Source organism: Microcebus murinus, chromosome 28, assembly GCF_040939455.1.
Source record: "Microcebus murinus isolate Inina chromosome 28, M.murinus_Inina_mat1.0, whole genome shotgun sequence".
Classification (NCBI taxonomy): Eukaryota; Metazoa; Chordata; class Mammalia; order Primates; family Cheirogaleidae; genus Microcebus; species Microcebus murinus.
In genome coordinates, this window is record NC_134131.1 from 9,697,657 (window position 1) to 9,714,062 (window position 16,406).

The 16,406-nt window shown below is 37.7% G+C and overlaps 1 protein-coding gene across 2 annotated transcripts in view; it reads left to right on the plus strand.

Moving 5' to 3' along the window:
* CNTN4 (contactin 4) overlaps positions 1–16,406 on the plus strand; it is an 872,298-nt gene that overhangs the window by 721,373 nt on the left and 134,519 nt on the right. For both annotated transcript variants that reach the window (XM_075998444.1, XM_075998443.1), the window contains 2 exons: positions 618–754; positions 2,636–2,765. In XM_075998444.1, coding sequence (XP_075854559.1) covers positions 618–754; positions 2,636–2,765 — 267 coding nt within the window. The remainder of the gene's footprint in view (positions 1–617; positions 755–2,635; positions 2,766–16,406) is intronic.

Genomic DNA, 16,406 nt, shown 5'->3' on the forward strand with positions numbered 1-16,406 from the left:
ACTCCACAAAATCGTTCAAGGTCCGAGGCTGGCAGATGAGCCATCCTACCTACATAGCTTCCATCTCTGAGCCCAAGGCTGTTTCAGTTATCACTGTTTTCCAATCAGTGTGAAGGAGCGAGAAGCTGGAGCAAGTATTTTTGATTAACCTGGAAGTTTCTCTCGCCACTTTCACACACATGCAATTGGTATGAACTTAGTCACATAGTTACTGCCAGCTGCAAAGGAATCTGGGAAATGTAGTGGTAGTTGGGAATCCATGAGTCCAGCCAAAAGTGGTGGGGTGGTGGTGGGAGATTTTCTCTACTAAAAGGATAAAAAGAAATAATAGATACTTGAGGAGGGAGTGGTACAGTTAATTTGCCCTATGAATGATGGTAGCTTTATCCATTCTGCATTTAGTGATGAAAAGACTATCCATATAAGCCACAAAATCTGTATTCTCAGAGTAGGGTTACAGGCACCCCCTTCAACTTTTACCCAGCCTTGTTATTTGCATAACATCTGGAAAAGGAATTTTATTATAAATGTACTTTTGCCCTGTGATTGCATATGATAAAAATAGACTGAGCATACGCTGAATGTATGCTTTTTCTTTGCTTTTTGAATCCCTGTAGCTCAACCTAATTGGATTCAAAAAATAAATGATATCCACGTGGCCATGGAGGAAAATGTCTTTTGGGAATGTAAAGCAAATGGAAGGCCCAAGCCTACGTACAGGTGGCTAAAAAATGGTGAACCACTGCTAACTCGGGTAAGCAAATTGATGATACTTGTGTCTCAGTATTGACTGCAATGTTTAATGTGGCATCATTACCATAGAAACAGAAAAATGATGAGCTGTTTCCAAAAATAACATGCAACTAAATGCCACTAAATGTGGAAAAAGTGAAAGCGAATGCAGTTGATAAACAGAAAGTGTACATAAATCCAGTTCTCCAGGCTTGTTCGGGTAAGTTTCTGTACTCGATGTTTGGTCTTCACTTATTAACTCACTTATTACCATCTGGGGCTTTACAATGGGAAAGGTACCCAGAAGGTCTGGACCAGGGGATCCTCAAACTACGGCCCATGGGCCACATGCGGCCCGCCGAGGACATTTATCCAGCCTGCCGAGTGTTTTTGCCGCCGCTGCCTGTCCTGCTTAGCAGCTGACTCATCCGGGGCCCACAGTGCGCATGTGTGGAATGTGCACCCCACTCTCCAGCGGCCCTCCAACGGTCTGAGGGACAGTGAGCTGGCCCCCTGTTTAAAAAGTTTGAGGACCCCTGGCTCTGGACCATGTAATTCTTCTAAGATGCAAAGGAAGGTACATCTCAGGATCCACTACAAGAGAAGGAGGAGTATTGACACAATACAGGAATGCCAGTCTATATGCCAGTCTAAGACTCAGACGAAGAAATCTGAATGACACACGGGCAGAGTTGGAGGCCCTTAGAGCGAGGAACAATTGGGTCCGATTTAGTTTTCCTTGTTGTATTTTCCTATTGAACTTCAAATATTAATTGAAATTAGACATTTTCCCCCTGGCCCCAATTTGAGAGCCAATCTTTTTCACGTTCAGATTTCCTCCTCAAAATAGGCCACCCAGGGAAGAATGCCTGCTCTGAGCAATGGCCCAGACATGAGTGTTCACAACACGAAGACAAAGGGACCCCTTTCTCCCAACACGCCTCATGTCTCATATACCTTCTCCATTCACTGGAAGGGCTCCCGTGAGTCCGTGACTCAGCTATAAAAGCCAAACTCAGACAAATTGCCAGAGTGTAGGTACGCAGGTAACCGGCATTTTCTTCCCTTTGTGTAACATGAGGAAATCGGGATGCCTAGATTTGATCGAAGCCTGATAAAGCGTCCACTCAGCTCAACCACAAGCCTGCAGTAAACAGAAAGTCAGTACTTTTTTGCATACATTCTTTTTTAAAAATGGTAAATTTCCTACAGAGGAGATCCTTTATGATACTTACGAAAATTGATACACAATTTGTATATCCTCAGGGTGACAAATTAGAAATTTCTCTTGTGCCATACACTAACTTTGCTGGCTTCATATTGGCTACCAGCAAATGGTTCTAGGCTTAAGTGACACAACTGATGACAACAAAGTAAGGGAACGTTTCATTATTAATACATTTTTGCGTTTTTTTAGTAAACCTCAACGTATATTAAATATTTGCCTCTGCTACATCTGAGAAGATAACAATCCTATCAACCTTCAAAGTGTCACCTGCTCATAATTTGAGTGTTTTAAATACTCCAAACAGTAAATTTGGTTGTATTTCCAAACCCCTTTCACTCAGTTAGCACACAGCCTTAGAGTAAGAAAGCATTTTAAATTTCAAATTCTTCTATTTAGAGGGGATATTAATCTGAATGGCTTCCCTATTAAATCAATGAGAACTCAAGAGAATCCTACAATTTAAATTCCATTTACCAACTGATGTACTGGTTGTTCCATTTAGCATCTGACCTGCCACAAATTTAGTTGACAGATAAATAGATCATGTTATGTAAATTGCTTATATGATGGCTGTTTTCTTCCCATTAAGCTCCTGTGATATAAGACATAGCAAAATTGCCTTCAGGTCTCGGTTGTAGAAGGTCATTGTTTTTGTGTCCCTCTTTTCTTTCACAGGATAGAATTCAAATCGAACAAGGAACGCTCAACATAACAATAGTGAACCTCTCCGATGCTGGCATGTACCAGTGTGTGGCAGAGAATAAGCACGGAGTTATCTTTTCCAGTGCAGAGCTTAGTGTTATAGGTGAGTCTTATATATACTGGGAAGAAAAAAATAAATAAATAAAAGCTCTTTAAATCACTAACCTCACATGTGCTTTACCAAGCATAAATGTCCAATCCAAGAAAAAGAGTAAAGAAATCTTTGGACCAAAGATATTGCTGGCGAAAAACAAGTAAGGCAGTCTACAAGCAGTAAGAAGAGACCACTTTCTAAATCTGCTTCTTCCGACGTTTACAAGGGGTAGCACAGTTCCCCCGGCACTCATTTTTATTCTTCTGTTGACCGCACTTCTAAATTGAGCAAAGTTTCTGAAATGCTTGGGAATCTGCTGCTATGGTTCTGATTTGGTGCAAACTTCAGCCTGGAGGGAGTAAGGGCGAAGCTGGTGTGGAAGGCCGATGTGAAAAGCTGGCAGGGTGAACCATGTTCTTTCTGTACTTTCCAGACTGTGCGTTAATGGTCTTTCACCACGCACCACTTCCTCCCTCCTCTTCAGCAATGCTGGCCTTTTGGTTCTGCATATTCACCATCCTCCTCCTCCATAAGCTACCGGCCCTTAGCGTTGCTTCTGCCTGGAATGTCTTTCCTCCCCCTCTTTATTTCTGTAACTCTAATCATTCTCCATTTCCCAGCTCCGCGCTGGCTTCCCCAGAAAGTCATGCCCGGCCCTGTGCCTAGGTCAACTCATCAGCTCCTCCTATTACAGATTTTCATAGTGTCTTTTACCTCCTTTATAACAGATTCCACAGTTACTTCTTTACGTTTATTTATGTGACCATTCTGTCTTTTTCTCCCACTGCACTTTAACTTCTCCATGATGTCAAGGGTCATATTTGGTTCAATTCATCATTTTATTCCCAAGACTCATTACAATATTGAAGCACATGGTAGGTACTCAATAAATATCGAATGAACGTGGGAATGAATGCCTTAAATGAACGAAGAAGTTGAGAGATTGTTTTACGAAATAGGTTAATGAGTTAAGTAAATAAATAATTGAAAGCATAAGTTGAGTGAAAGGACAAATCTATGGGCATAAAAAAAAAAAAAAAAGATCAAGCCATTAACTTGCATCATCCCATAGAAAAATCTTGAATTTATCTATTATAAAAGAAGAAAAGGTAATAATAAAAGCAAAAAAACACCAAAACAGATGTAAATGATTTTGGCACGGCCTCCTGTTTTAGAGGATCTAAGCAGTAGTTCTTCTTGGTGAAAGCATAATAGGAGGATTATGAATAAGAGAAAAATAGCACACAAAGAGAGCTGATTCACATGCCCTGGTAATTTGCCCAATTTCAGAGTTCCGACTGTCTCTTCTGCAAAGCACTCGTCAGTGCCTGGCATGTAGATCTTGCATGTATATAAGTAGATGCTCTCAAGTTGCATGTATTTCCACCCTGTGCAAGGTGAAAAAAAAAAAAAAAAGAAGGAAATGCTTCCACAACTGCTTTCTCACCAAGTTCTTTAGCCTGGACCAAGATCCCTTCAAAGACAAGGATTTTATGGGGCTATAGCCTTTCTCAAGAAGGCCTAGGAATGGTTCCGTGCTCTTGGAATAATCATCCGCTTGGCTTGGCCTGTTATAGGCATAACATTTTTGAAAGTCTACATCTACTTACCTTCCACACTATAAATGCTGGGAACAATAATTCCAACCTCCTCCAGAACAGGTATGGTGGTTTGACTGTGCCCAGATTTGTTCTGATCATTGATACTTGGAACTGACTCTTTTAGAGTGCAGTGTACTATGGCAGATTGCTTAGCAGTTTATTCTGAAAGAAACTATTGAAATCTATGTAAACTAGTTGGAAGGACAGCTAAAGGTGAGGGGGTGTGGGCCTAATGAAATGAGTCATATTGTCCTAAAACACCTCGAGGTGAGTGCTTGCCAGTTTATAAGCCTGGGAACCCCTTTATCATTCAAAAGATTTTGTAGATCCCTTTGTTAAAATAAGAAAATTTGATAGTAAATGACTACAATGAAGTGAGAGAGGCTATTAAGTGATTTTTATCTAGAGCCCCTACCTTTAGTTAAAAATAACAGAATGTGTGTGTGTATGAGTGTGTTTGTGTGCGTGTGTGTGTGTGCGCTGCAAAGCCCTGCATCCCCCTTGCCATGTGTATTGTGCAACATGGTGACTATAGTTAACAATATATTGTATTCTTGAAAAATGCTAAGAGAATGGATATTAAGTGTTCTCACCACAAGAAAATGATAACTATGTAAGGTAGTGCATATGTTAATTAGCTAGATTGAGTCATTCTACAATGTGTGTATACTTCAGAAAATCATGTTGTAAACATTACATACAATTTTATCTGTCCATTTAAAAAATGAAATAACGAAATTAACTAAATAAATATTTTGATTCAAATACATAAAGCATGTATAGTCGAAGTTTCAACTTGAAAAGGGAAAACGGAAAATTCTTTAAGGACCAATTTTAGATGTTATTGAATGACAGGCGCAGAAGTTCTCTCTTTAATATCCCATTTTCCCTTCCTCCAAATCACATTAATATATTCCAAGTGAATTGAATGAAGAGTGCTTGAGTATCGAGTGGGTAAGTCCCTAGACTCCCTCTTGAGTGAATGAGGAAAAAGAGACCTCTGGCTATTTAAATATGCATAAATTAATATTAGTTAACTTGGGTAAACTCTAATATGACTGTATTCCACAAAAGTCACTTTGTTCCTTAAAGCAGTTGTCTCCGACCTTTTTGGCATCGGGGAACATTTTCATGGAAGACAATTTTTTCCATGGACCGGGAAGTGGCGGGGTATGATTTCAGGATGATTCAAGCGCATTACATTTATTGTGCACTTTATTTCTGTTATTACTACGTTGTAATATATAGTGAAGTAATTATACAACTCACCGTAGGTTGGGGACCCCTGCCTTAAAAAACAGTAATAATTTGGCTCTTTGAAGTCATATAACTAAATTGTTATTACCTGTGTTAGAATCCTAAGGAGATTGAATTGAATAAAGAAAGAAAATGGAAACAAGATACTTCTGGATAAGCAAGGAAAACAATACCTTGGTTCCAGCTATTGTTCAAATATCAGGGATCCCCAATGCTATAGTGGAGAGTCCCTTTAATGCTAGGTAGTAGCCCTAAAGTCATGAATAAGAGATGGTTAGGAAGCATGTATTTAATAGGCTTTTCCCTTGGCTTTGTTTTATATGTTCTGTCTGGGTAGTTAATGTGTATGGAACATATCTATATTTAATGGATTGAAACTGCTAAATAATTAACCTGGGTGCTGGGTGATTTACTCACTGGATGGGCAAATGCCATAGAGAGACTTTTACCTTGAGGTCAGTATATTAGTAGACCTGGTTAAGAGTATATCAAATGGAAATGTCCTTGTTTGCAAATGACCTATTGCAATTGATAGTTTATTATTTCTCAAGGCTACTATTTCCAGACTTTTCCTCCTGTCTCAGCCTGTGTTGTGGGTGAGGTTCACTTGTGTGATGCACTCCCGAGGTCATCCCTGGGGTGCAGCATAGTTCCCTGGGTGGTAACCATCGTTCCATCCCTCTGAAACTGGAGTGAATAGAGTCTTATAATCTATTCAAGGAAACTCGAATCTTCTATTAATAAGTTAAAAAGTAATGATAACTATGTAAGTTAGGTGTTTTACTGGATTTCAAAATAGTGTTTTTAATATGATATTTCTACTCATGTTTATTATTTGTGTCCCCTCAGTCAGATTATCAGATTGGTGATGGGGACTGCTGATTAAATTGCCAAACTTGAAATTTTCTGTGATGCTTCATATAGAATGCTTCTGCCATGTACATAATCATGGGGCACATAGAAAGGCTATCTAAGGTCCCCCAAAACCAAGTCTGAGGCAATTCATTGATGGAGCGTTCTCCAGGAAAAACCTATAAGTAAAAGCACAGTGGGGAAAGGGGAGGAACTGAGCAAGGATGAGGTCTTAGGTAAAGTCTAGTCTAGGTCTAATGCAGAAGGAGGATTTCTGGAACATAAATTGCACTTCAAAGCCATTCCCACCTTGATGCAAGCCTTTTTAAAAAATCTCATATGAATCGGTCCTTAAATTGGAGGCAGAAGTGGTAGCCATCAAAAATCTTTGATTTTGCAATGGGATGAGCTATCCCTAAGAGAAAGGGGCTATCCGCCTACTGGTTTTTGAATATGACTCGACTTCTTACCAAGACTGTATAATGGAATAGAAGTCGATTCTTCCCCTGGGAAATCATGTATAATGGTTCAGTATCACGGGGATTCTCCTGTCCTGCATGGTGTAGGACATCTGACACTGGAAGGACACCCAAATTTCATCAAGTAACTGATGGTCCAATTAAAGTGAGGTGCAGGCTTGAGCAATTTTCTGGCTAATTTGGCATTTATCCAGATGATTGGCTCCTAAATTAGAAAAACATTAAGGCTAAACTAAAAGTTATTTCATAGGGACTTTCACAAGTGCTCATCTGCATCCAAGTCTGATTTCTCAACTGCCTCGTTGAGCCAGATTACAAAATAATCAAATGTGCTGAGTGTGATCAGCATCTAATGAGAGAACAAACGCCTTTCTTATCCAATGCTGTCATCTAGGAAGGAGGTTTACTTAAATTGTCATGAAGAGTGAAGCTATGCACTTGGACCTCAAAATCAAATTTGATATCTTCAGCAAGTTACTGAGTATACATTTACCAGGAGGAGGATGTTGCTATTACTCACCTTACTGAGAAAACTAACAGAAATCACACGCGAAAGTCTTTTGGAAACCTAAAAGTGTTTGCAACAATATAAGAAGCTTTTTGTTGTTGTTAACAAGTATCCATACCCCAAACTTGTAATATAGATAGCCACAAAATCACCAGTAAATCCCACTTCTGTGGCTTTCAATTTTTGCTGCAGATTACAATCATCTGGGGAACTATTTAATATCCTGATGCTATACTTCATAGCAACTAATTCAATCCCTGGGCCTGGAATCTAGACATTTTTTCTTAAAGCTCACCAGGTGTGACTCCAATGAACAGCAAAATTTGGGATCTATTACTGTAATTGATCAGATTTAAAAAGCCATTGAGTTTTCCTAAAGTATTGATTCTCAAACTTTATCATGCATCAAAATCATCTAGAGGGCATGTTAAATTATAGATTGCTGGGTGCTACCCCCAGAATATCTGATATAAAATTCTGGGGTGGGACCTGATAATTTAGATTTCTAACAAGTTTCCAGGTGATACTGATGGTCCAAGACCACATTTGTAGAACTACTATCCTAAAATGGGAAATCTATCCTACACAGATTTTTTTTTTTTATTGAACATAGTCTACCTATCAAAATATCTGATTTTTGGATCAGAACTCTGAATCCAAAATCCTCTTGTATATGAGAAGCATCAGGCCTCAGAGATTCCAACCATGACTGAAGGCCCCATTTCACCAAGACATGAGTAGCAATAAGGTACACAGAGTGGCTTTATAGACTTACCATGTGAGGACTGAGCTAAGGTGTTGCATAGTGAGACTCTGGTAACTTAAAGCAAGCAGAGGGGAGACATTAAAAGCTGAGAGAGAAATATTATGACAATTCCTTACATCAGTTTCCCCAAATAAATGCTGTCAGTGAGTTAAACATATAACTCAGGAACAGCCCAAGGCATGACAGCCCAAGGCATGACTGTAACCAAAGTCCGAGACTCTTCTGTAAAACCACTATGAAGGGATTATCCATCTTGAAGTCCATAGTCCTTTACATAAAGAGATTTCTTGTAAATTCCTCTTAAAATGTAGAACTTTTCTCTTAAAAGAAGACAAGTTGGAGTCTTCTAGCAAAGAAGCAAAGCCAACCCGTAAGAAGTATGTTCTTCTTTTTCTCTGTCCTTCCATGTTGTCCTATCTGCTTTGGCTTCCCAAAATCCAGGACTGATTTAAATTATTTTGTACTAATTTTAGTGGTATTGTTCCCTACTCTTCTGTTTGACTTCAGTCATATTTTAAATGTATTTATTACTTTTTTATCTTTCACCATTATCCACCTCAAGTCTCTCTGACTTCATGAATAAATAAACAAATTAAACGAAGTGACTATGATTTGCTATCTGCTGTCTTGTGGCAAAAAAAAAAATTGATTACAGTTGGCTAGGCTGATCTAGCGAGTACTAGAATTGACGTTCGAGAAGATTTAGTAGTGAGGAGTGATGTCAGCAAGACAGACGTGGGAAGGCTCAGATCCTCTTTCTCCAATGGAGACGCAGACTTAACAACGATACACAGACCAATTGTGGTCGGGAGAAATCCAGAGACCACTTAAGAGGTTTCTCCACTCCAGTCAAGTGTGAAGCCGACCACGTCAAAGCACTGTAGGAAAATTTATCACACTCGCTCCCTGAACCTTCCCCCACTTCTAGGACAGCATGTGATCCCAACACCTGACTCCATGCCAGGGAGAGAGTGAGAAAAGTGCAAGGTCCATCTAAAATCTTGATTTTGCGGGGGTCTGCTCAAGGAAGTGGTTTCTGTTTTGCCTGAATCTAAGTGCTGACAGGAACCAGGGCAGGTGGGACACCCACTGAGAACAAAGGCTATCAATGTGGTTTGGTCTGATATCAGAGTTGGCTGATGCCACAGGCACCAGGGGGAGCTCTAGTACCTCCAGAAGGAGATCTAGTGCTTGTCACAGCTCTAGAGTCCACACGCAGTACCTCATAAGGACATCAGGGAAAGCTCCTGAGTGGAATCTGGAAGTCTCCTTCAGTTGGGCGATTACACACAAAATCCCATACAGTACTGATGCCTAGAAAAGGCTTGAGAAGTCTCCAGAATCTCTAGGTGGGCTGATTGGTGAAAGTCCTCCCAGACTGCAAAGACTGGGAGAGGTATCTGATTTTTCAAATGCCAAAATCCTTACAAAAGATAACAAGGCACACACAAAAACAGGAAAACATGGCCTAATCAAATGAACAAATTAGATATCCAGAAAAAAAAAAACCTAAAGAAACAGAGACAGATGAATTACCAGACACAGAATTCAAATTATCCATCATAAAGGTGCTCAATGAATTAAAAGAGCGCATAGATAGATAAGTAAACAAAATTAGGAAAACAATGCATGAACAAAATGAGAATATCAACAGAGATAGAAGATAAAGAAGAAGCTAAAGAAATTCTGAAGCTGAAAAACATAATAACTTTTAAATCTGGTATAGATGTAAAAACCCTGAGATTAAAGATGAGACTAAAGTTAGTTTGAAATAGATTATTATAACTTTAAGATATGTTATATAATTGCAATGATTATGACAAAGATAATATCTATAGAATATGCTAAAAGGAAAATAAGGGAATCAAATTATGTCTCTAAAAAAAACAAGGAAACACAAAAGAAAACAGAAATAGGGGAAAGGAGGGACACAAAAGCTACAAGACATACAGAAAATGATAGCAAAAATGGCAATTGTAAGTCTTTTTCTATCAGTAATTACTTTAAATATAAATGAATTAAATGCCTCAATTAAAGGACATAAGCTGACTCAATGGATTTATTAAAAAAACAATATTCAACTATATGCTATTTGTATAAGATTTACTTTAGATCTAAGGACACACATAAGCTAAAAGTAAAAAAAATGAAAGAAGATATCCCATGCAAACCAAAACCTAAAAAGGGCAAGAGTGACTGTATTTATATCAGATAAAATAGACTTGAAGGAAATAACTGTCACAAAAGCAAAGAAAGACATTATATAATTATAAAAGGGTCAAGTCACCAGGAAGATATAACAATTAGACATATATGTGCACCTAACATTATAGCTCTCAAATATAAGAAACAAACATTGACAGAACTGAAGGAAGAAATAGACAGCAACATAATAGTAAGAAACTAAATACCCTATTTTTAATTGTGGCTAGAACAATAAGACAAAAGATCAATAAGGAAACAGAAGGTGCAAATAGCACTATAGACCAATTGGACATAACAGGCACGTACATAAAACTATCCCCTACAACAGCAGAATATAATTCTACTCAAACACACATGGAACATTCTCCAAGATAAACCACATGTTAGAATATAAACAAATCTTAACAGACTTAAGAAAATTGAAATCATACATAATATCCTCTCTTTTACCATAATAGAATGAAATTAGAAATCAATAACAGATGGAAACAGGAAATCCCAAAACATGTGAAAATTAAACAACTGATTCTTAACAAATGAGTCAAACATGAAATCATAGGAAATTTAGAAAATGTTAGGAAAAAATTAAAATGAAAACACAACATACCAGAATTTATAGATGCAGAAAAAGCAATACTAAGAGGGAAGTTAATAAATAAATGCTTATTTTTTTAAAAAAATAAAGGAAGATGTCAAATCAAAATTCTAACTTTGTACCTGAAGGAACTAGAAAAAGAATAAGCAAAACCAATAATAGCAGGAAATAAGGAAATAATAAAGATTAGAGCAGAGACAAATATAAACTAGAAAAATAAAAAATTAGTGAAACCAGTAATTGAGTTTTTGCAAAGATCAAGAAAATTGACAAACTCTTGGCTAGACTAAGAAAAAAGAGGGAAGACTCAAATAAATAAAATCAGAAATGAAAGAAGAGACATAACAACTGATGGACACAGAAATAAAAAGGCTTGTAAGAGACTACTAAAAACAATTGTACACCAGAAAATTGAATAACCTAGAAGAAACAGATAAATTGCTGGAAACATAACAACTGCTCAAGAATGAGTCATGAAGAAATGGAAAACCTGAACAGACTTATCCCTAGTAAAAAGATTAACACAGTAATTTAAGTGTCCCAATAAAGAAAAGGCCAGAACCAGATGCTCCATTGGAGAATTCTACAACATGTTTAAAAAAGAACTAACACCAGTATTCCTCAAATTTTCTGCAGAACCTAAGAAGAGGGAACACATCCAAACTCATTTTCTGAGCTCAGCATTATTCCAATACCAAAAGCAGACAAAGACACAAGAAAACTACAGACCAATATTCCTGATGAATATTGATGCAAAAATACTCAAGAAAATACTAGCATACTGAATTCAGCAGCACGTTAAAATGATTATACACCATGACAAATTGGGATTACACCTGGAATGCAAAGATGATTTAACATATAAAAAAATCAGTTGATATACACCACATTAACAGAATGAAGGACAAGAAGCACATGATCATTTCAATTGATAAAAATGCACTTGTGAAAATTCAACATCCTTTCAATAAACTAATAGAAGGAAATACCTAAACATAATAAAAGCTATATATGAAAAGGCCACAGCTAATGTTGTACTTAACTTCAATTTCACAAAAAATTGAAAGCTTTTCCTCTAAGATCAGAAGCAAGGAAAGAATTCCCACTCTCACTACTACTATTTAATTGGGAAGTCCTAGACAAGACAATTAGACAAGAAAAAGAAATGAAAGGCATACAAATTGTAAAGGAAAGAAGCAAAATTCTGTTTGCAGATGACATGATCTTATATGTAGAAAACCCTAAAGTATCTATGGAAAAACCTGTTATAACTAATAAACAATTTCAGTAAAGCTGCAGGATACAAAATCAACACACAAAATCAGTAGCATTTCTGCACATTAATAATGACCAATCTGAAAATAAATTAAGAAAACAATCCCATTTACAATAACATCTAAAATAATAAAATTTAGTAATAAATTTAACCAAGTAGGCAAAGACTTGTGCATTGAAAACTACAAAACATTGCTGAAATAAGCCAAAGAAACTATAAATAGATATTCTATATTCGTGGGTAAGATTTTAACTTAATATTGTTAAAATGTCCATTCTACCCAAAGCAACCTACAGATTCAATGCAATTCCCATTAAAATCTCAATGGCATTTGTCTTTTGGCTTGCAGAGATAGAAAAAAGATTCCAAAATTCATACAAAATCTCAAGGGATTCACAAATAGCCAAAACAATCTTGAAAAAAGAAGAACAAAGTTGTAGGTCTAACATTTCCTGATTTCAAAACATACTGCATAGCAACAGTAGTTAAGACAATTAGCTACTGACATAAAGGTAAATGTATAGACCAATAGACCCAAAGAGAGTACTCAGAAATAAATATTGGTGTCTATGACTAAATGATCTTCAACAAGTATGCCAAGACTATACACTGGTGAAAAGACAATCTCTTCAACAAATATTGGGGAAACTGGATATTCACATGCAAAAGAACAAAGTTGGGCCCTTACCTTATACCATATATAAAAATTGGTGCAAAACAGATTAAAGACCTAAACATAAAACCTAAAACTATAAACTCCTAAAAGAAAACATAGCTTTAAGACATTGGATTTAGCAATCATTTGTTGGATATGACGCTAAAAGTATAAGGAACAAAATCAAAAACAAGGTTACATCAAACTTAAAAACTTAAATGCACTATCTGCAAACCATATATCTGATAAGAGGTTAATATCCAGAATATGCAAAGAACTACAACTCAACAAGAACAAAAAATAAGTAACCCAATGAAAAAATAGACAAAGGACTTGAATAGACATTTCTCCAAACAAAATATACAAATGGCCAATAAACAATGAAAAGATGCTTATTCACTAATCTGTAGGGAAATACAAATCAAAACCACAATGAGACCTCACACCAGATATGATGACCACTATAAAAATAACAATGCTACCATCAACACCAACACCAACAACTGAAAATAGGAAGTCCTAGTAAGGATGTAGAGAAATTAGAACCCTTGTAACCTACTGAAGTAGCTTAGCTGGGAGAGCACTAAATTGAAGAAATTAGAACCCTTGTGCCCGGTTGGTATGAATGTAAAATGGCTACAGTCATTATGGAAAATAGAAAATTGTCTTTTTTGCTCAGAAAATTAAACACAGAATTGTCACACAATCCGTCAATCCTACTCTTTGGTATATATCCAAAGTAATTGAAAATGGCATCTAAAAAGATATTTGCACACCTTTGTTCATTGCAGCATAATTCTCAATAAGCCAAGGGGCGAAAACTATCTAAATGCCCATGGATGGATGAATGGATAAAGAAAACGTGGTATCTACACACTATGGAATATTATTAAAAAGAAAGAAATCCTCTTATGTGCTACAACACGGATGAACCTTGAGAACATTATGCTGAGTAAAACAAGCCAGTCACAAAAAGATGAATGCTGTATGATTGCACTTATGAGATATCTAAAGTAGTCAAACACGTAGAAACAGAGATCAGAATGTAGTTAGTTACCAAGGGCTGAGGAAGAGGAGGGGGAAATGGGAAATTGTTGTTTAATGGTTATAAAGTTTCAGTTTTGGAAAATAAAGTTCTAGAGATCTGTTGCACAACATTTAAAAATGGTTAAGATGGTAAATTTTATTTTATGTGCTTTTTTACCACAGTAATAAATGGAAGATTTAGAAGTGTTTTTCGAAGTTTAATGCACCTATGAATTACTTGGGGATTTTGTTAAATTCAGGTTCTGATTTCAGGTGTTGGGGAGGGTTGCTGAGATTCTATGCTTCTGACAAGCTCCATAGAGACACCAATGCTTCTGCTCCAGGGATCACAATTGTCAGTGACAAAAAGTGTAAAATCCCAGGTCTCTCTCTCATGGTTGGTGGAGGTCAAGAGTATGTATACTTAACAGGTTCCTCTAGGCGAGTCCCATGATCAGTTAAAGTGAGGTGCCACAGAGCTAGAATCTGCTTTCTAGATCCCCTCTTTACCCAATCGTAAGCCATCACACTGAGTAGCTTTCTAATGCATAGAAGCAAATAGAGGTTGGAAGGAGGGCAGGGCTGTTCTGTTGGTATAACTACTCTATGTCCAGTTAATCCCTGTTTCCATTGCTGTTACATCATCCAAGAGTACAATGTGAACATAGGATTGACAAAAGCTGTATTGGCCGGGCGCGGTGGCTCACGCCTGTAATCCTAGCACTCTGGGAGGCCGAGGCGGGCGGATTGCTCGAGGTCAGGAGTTCAAAACCAGCCTGAGCAAGAGCGAGACCCCGTCTCTACTATAAATAGAAAGAAATTAATTGGCCAACTAATATATGTGGAAAAAATCAGCCGGACATAGTGGCACATGCCTGTAGTCCCAGCTACTCGGGAGGCTGAGGCAGAAGGATTGCTTGAGCCCAGGAGACTGAGGTTGCTGTGAGCTAGGCTGACGCCATGGCACTCACTCTAGCCTGGGCAACAGAGTGAGACTCTGTCTCAAAAAAAAAAAAAAAAAAAAAAAAAAAAAAAAAAAAAAAAAAAAGCTGTATTGGTCATGAGAGAGAATTTTTTCCAAAAACAGAGTGTAGTGTTTGCACCAACAACCATTCCAGCTCTTCCCCCCCCCCAACATGGTTCTTCTAGACTCCTAAAGAAATTCATTTGTACTTAGCATGTTGATTTTAATAAAGCCTTTTGAATGTGGTGAAAATGAACATAGCAAAAAGGCAAAATATGTGCTCTCTTTGCCTGCAAAACTATTTCTGGTGCCTTATTGAAGGAACATGATGATGAAGCTATGGGTCACTGCCGCATTGCATGAATGTCGCCCACCTACCTTATAATATGTTTCTCGTGACCTACATGTCTAGGCAGAGCCTGTGTCACTAGAGCCTTTAAAACTACTGGGATGCCTTGACTCTCTAAGCCTCAGGGAACAGATTCTTTGAGTAAAGTGAAGCCATCAAAGGGATTAGAAGGGAGTTGAAGTTCTTGTCTGCTCGGCACAGGGTCCGTTGTTTAGAGTACCTGGGGAGGAAACAGGAGACCGTGTACTTCTGCAGAGTAAGATTCAAGTCTGGGGAAAGCTGAACATCCCAGGGCCCATTTGCCCTGTTACCTTCCCCTAAGTATGTGTTTGGGGGAAAGGCAGTTATGTGCTGGAGCTACCTCATAGTGGTAAGAGCGATTCTGTGCATCTCTTCTCAACCCAGCATTCAGCAACCTCATGCCGATAGTTAGAAATTGGCCATGGTAGGAGTATTTACACCACAGAATTAGCAAACACTACAAACCAAGTTTTGGTTTTTTTTGTTTTGATTTTTTTTTTCTGGAGTTTTCTTTTGTCTAGAGAGTCATATATTAAACACCTACCATCACACCAGTTCAGGTGGTTTAGGAGTATAAACAGACCATATGGTATTTCTTGGGTAATTTTGCTTTGTTAGACTGAGGTCCAACTCCAGAGTGTCCTGTACACAGGCCAGGAAGTTCGAGAAGCTGTTTATTTGGAGGGAAAAAAGGGATTTGGTAGCCAGGCCAAGGATTGTAAGAGGGGAATTTCTGTTTTGAACTGAATCCCTGAGTTCTTTCCTACAACATATGTTAATTCAACAAATATTGATTAAATATCAACTTTATGCCAAACACCAGGTCCAAGGAATATACAGATCCATGATACCTATTCTTGCCTTCCAAGAACCAATTGTTCTAATAATAGCTAATGACAAGAGCTACTATATCTTAACCACTGCTATACGAGGATTCTCACCATCACAGTCTAGTGACTCTCTTTTCTGTCCATTTAGCAAACATCCCTATCATATTACAGAGTTATCCATGATCAGACATGACGTTGCAATAATATATAGTACTTGCCTAACCAAGGATATGAATCTGCATAAGAGTTTAGGACACGGGGCCAAA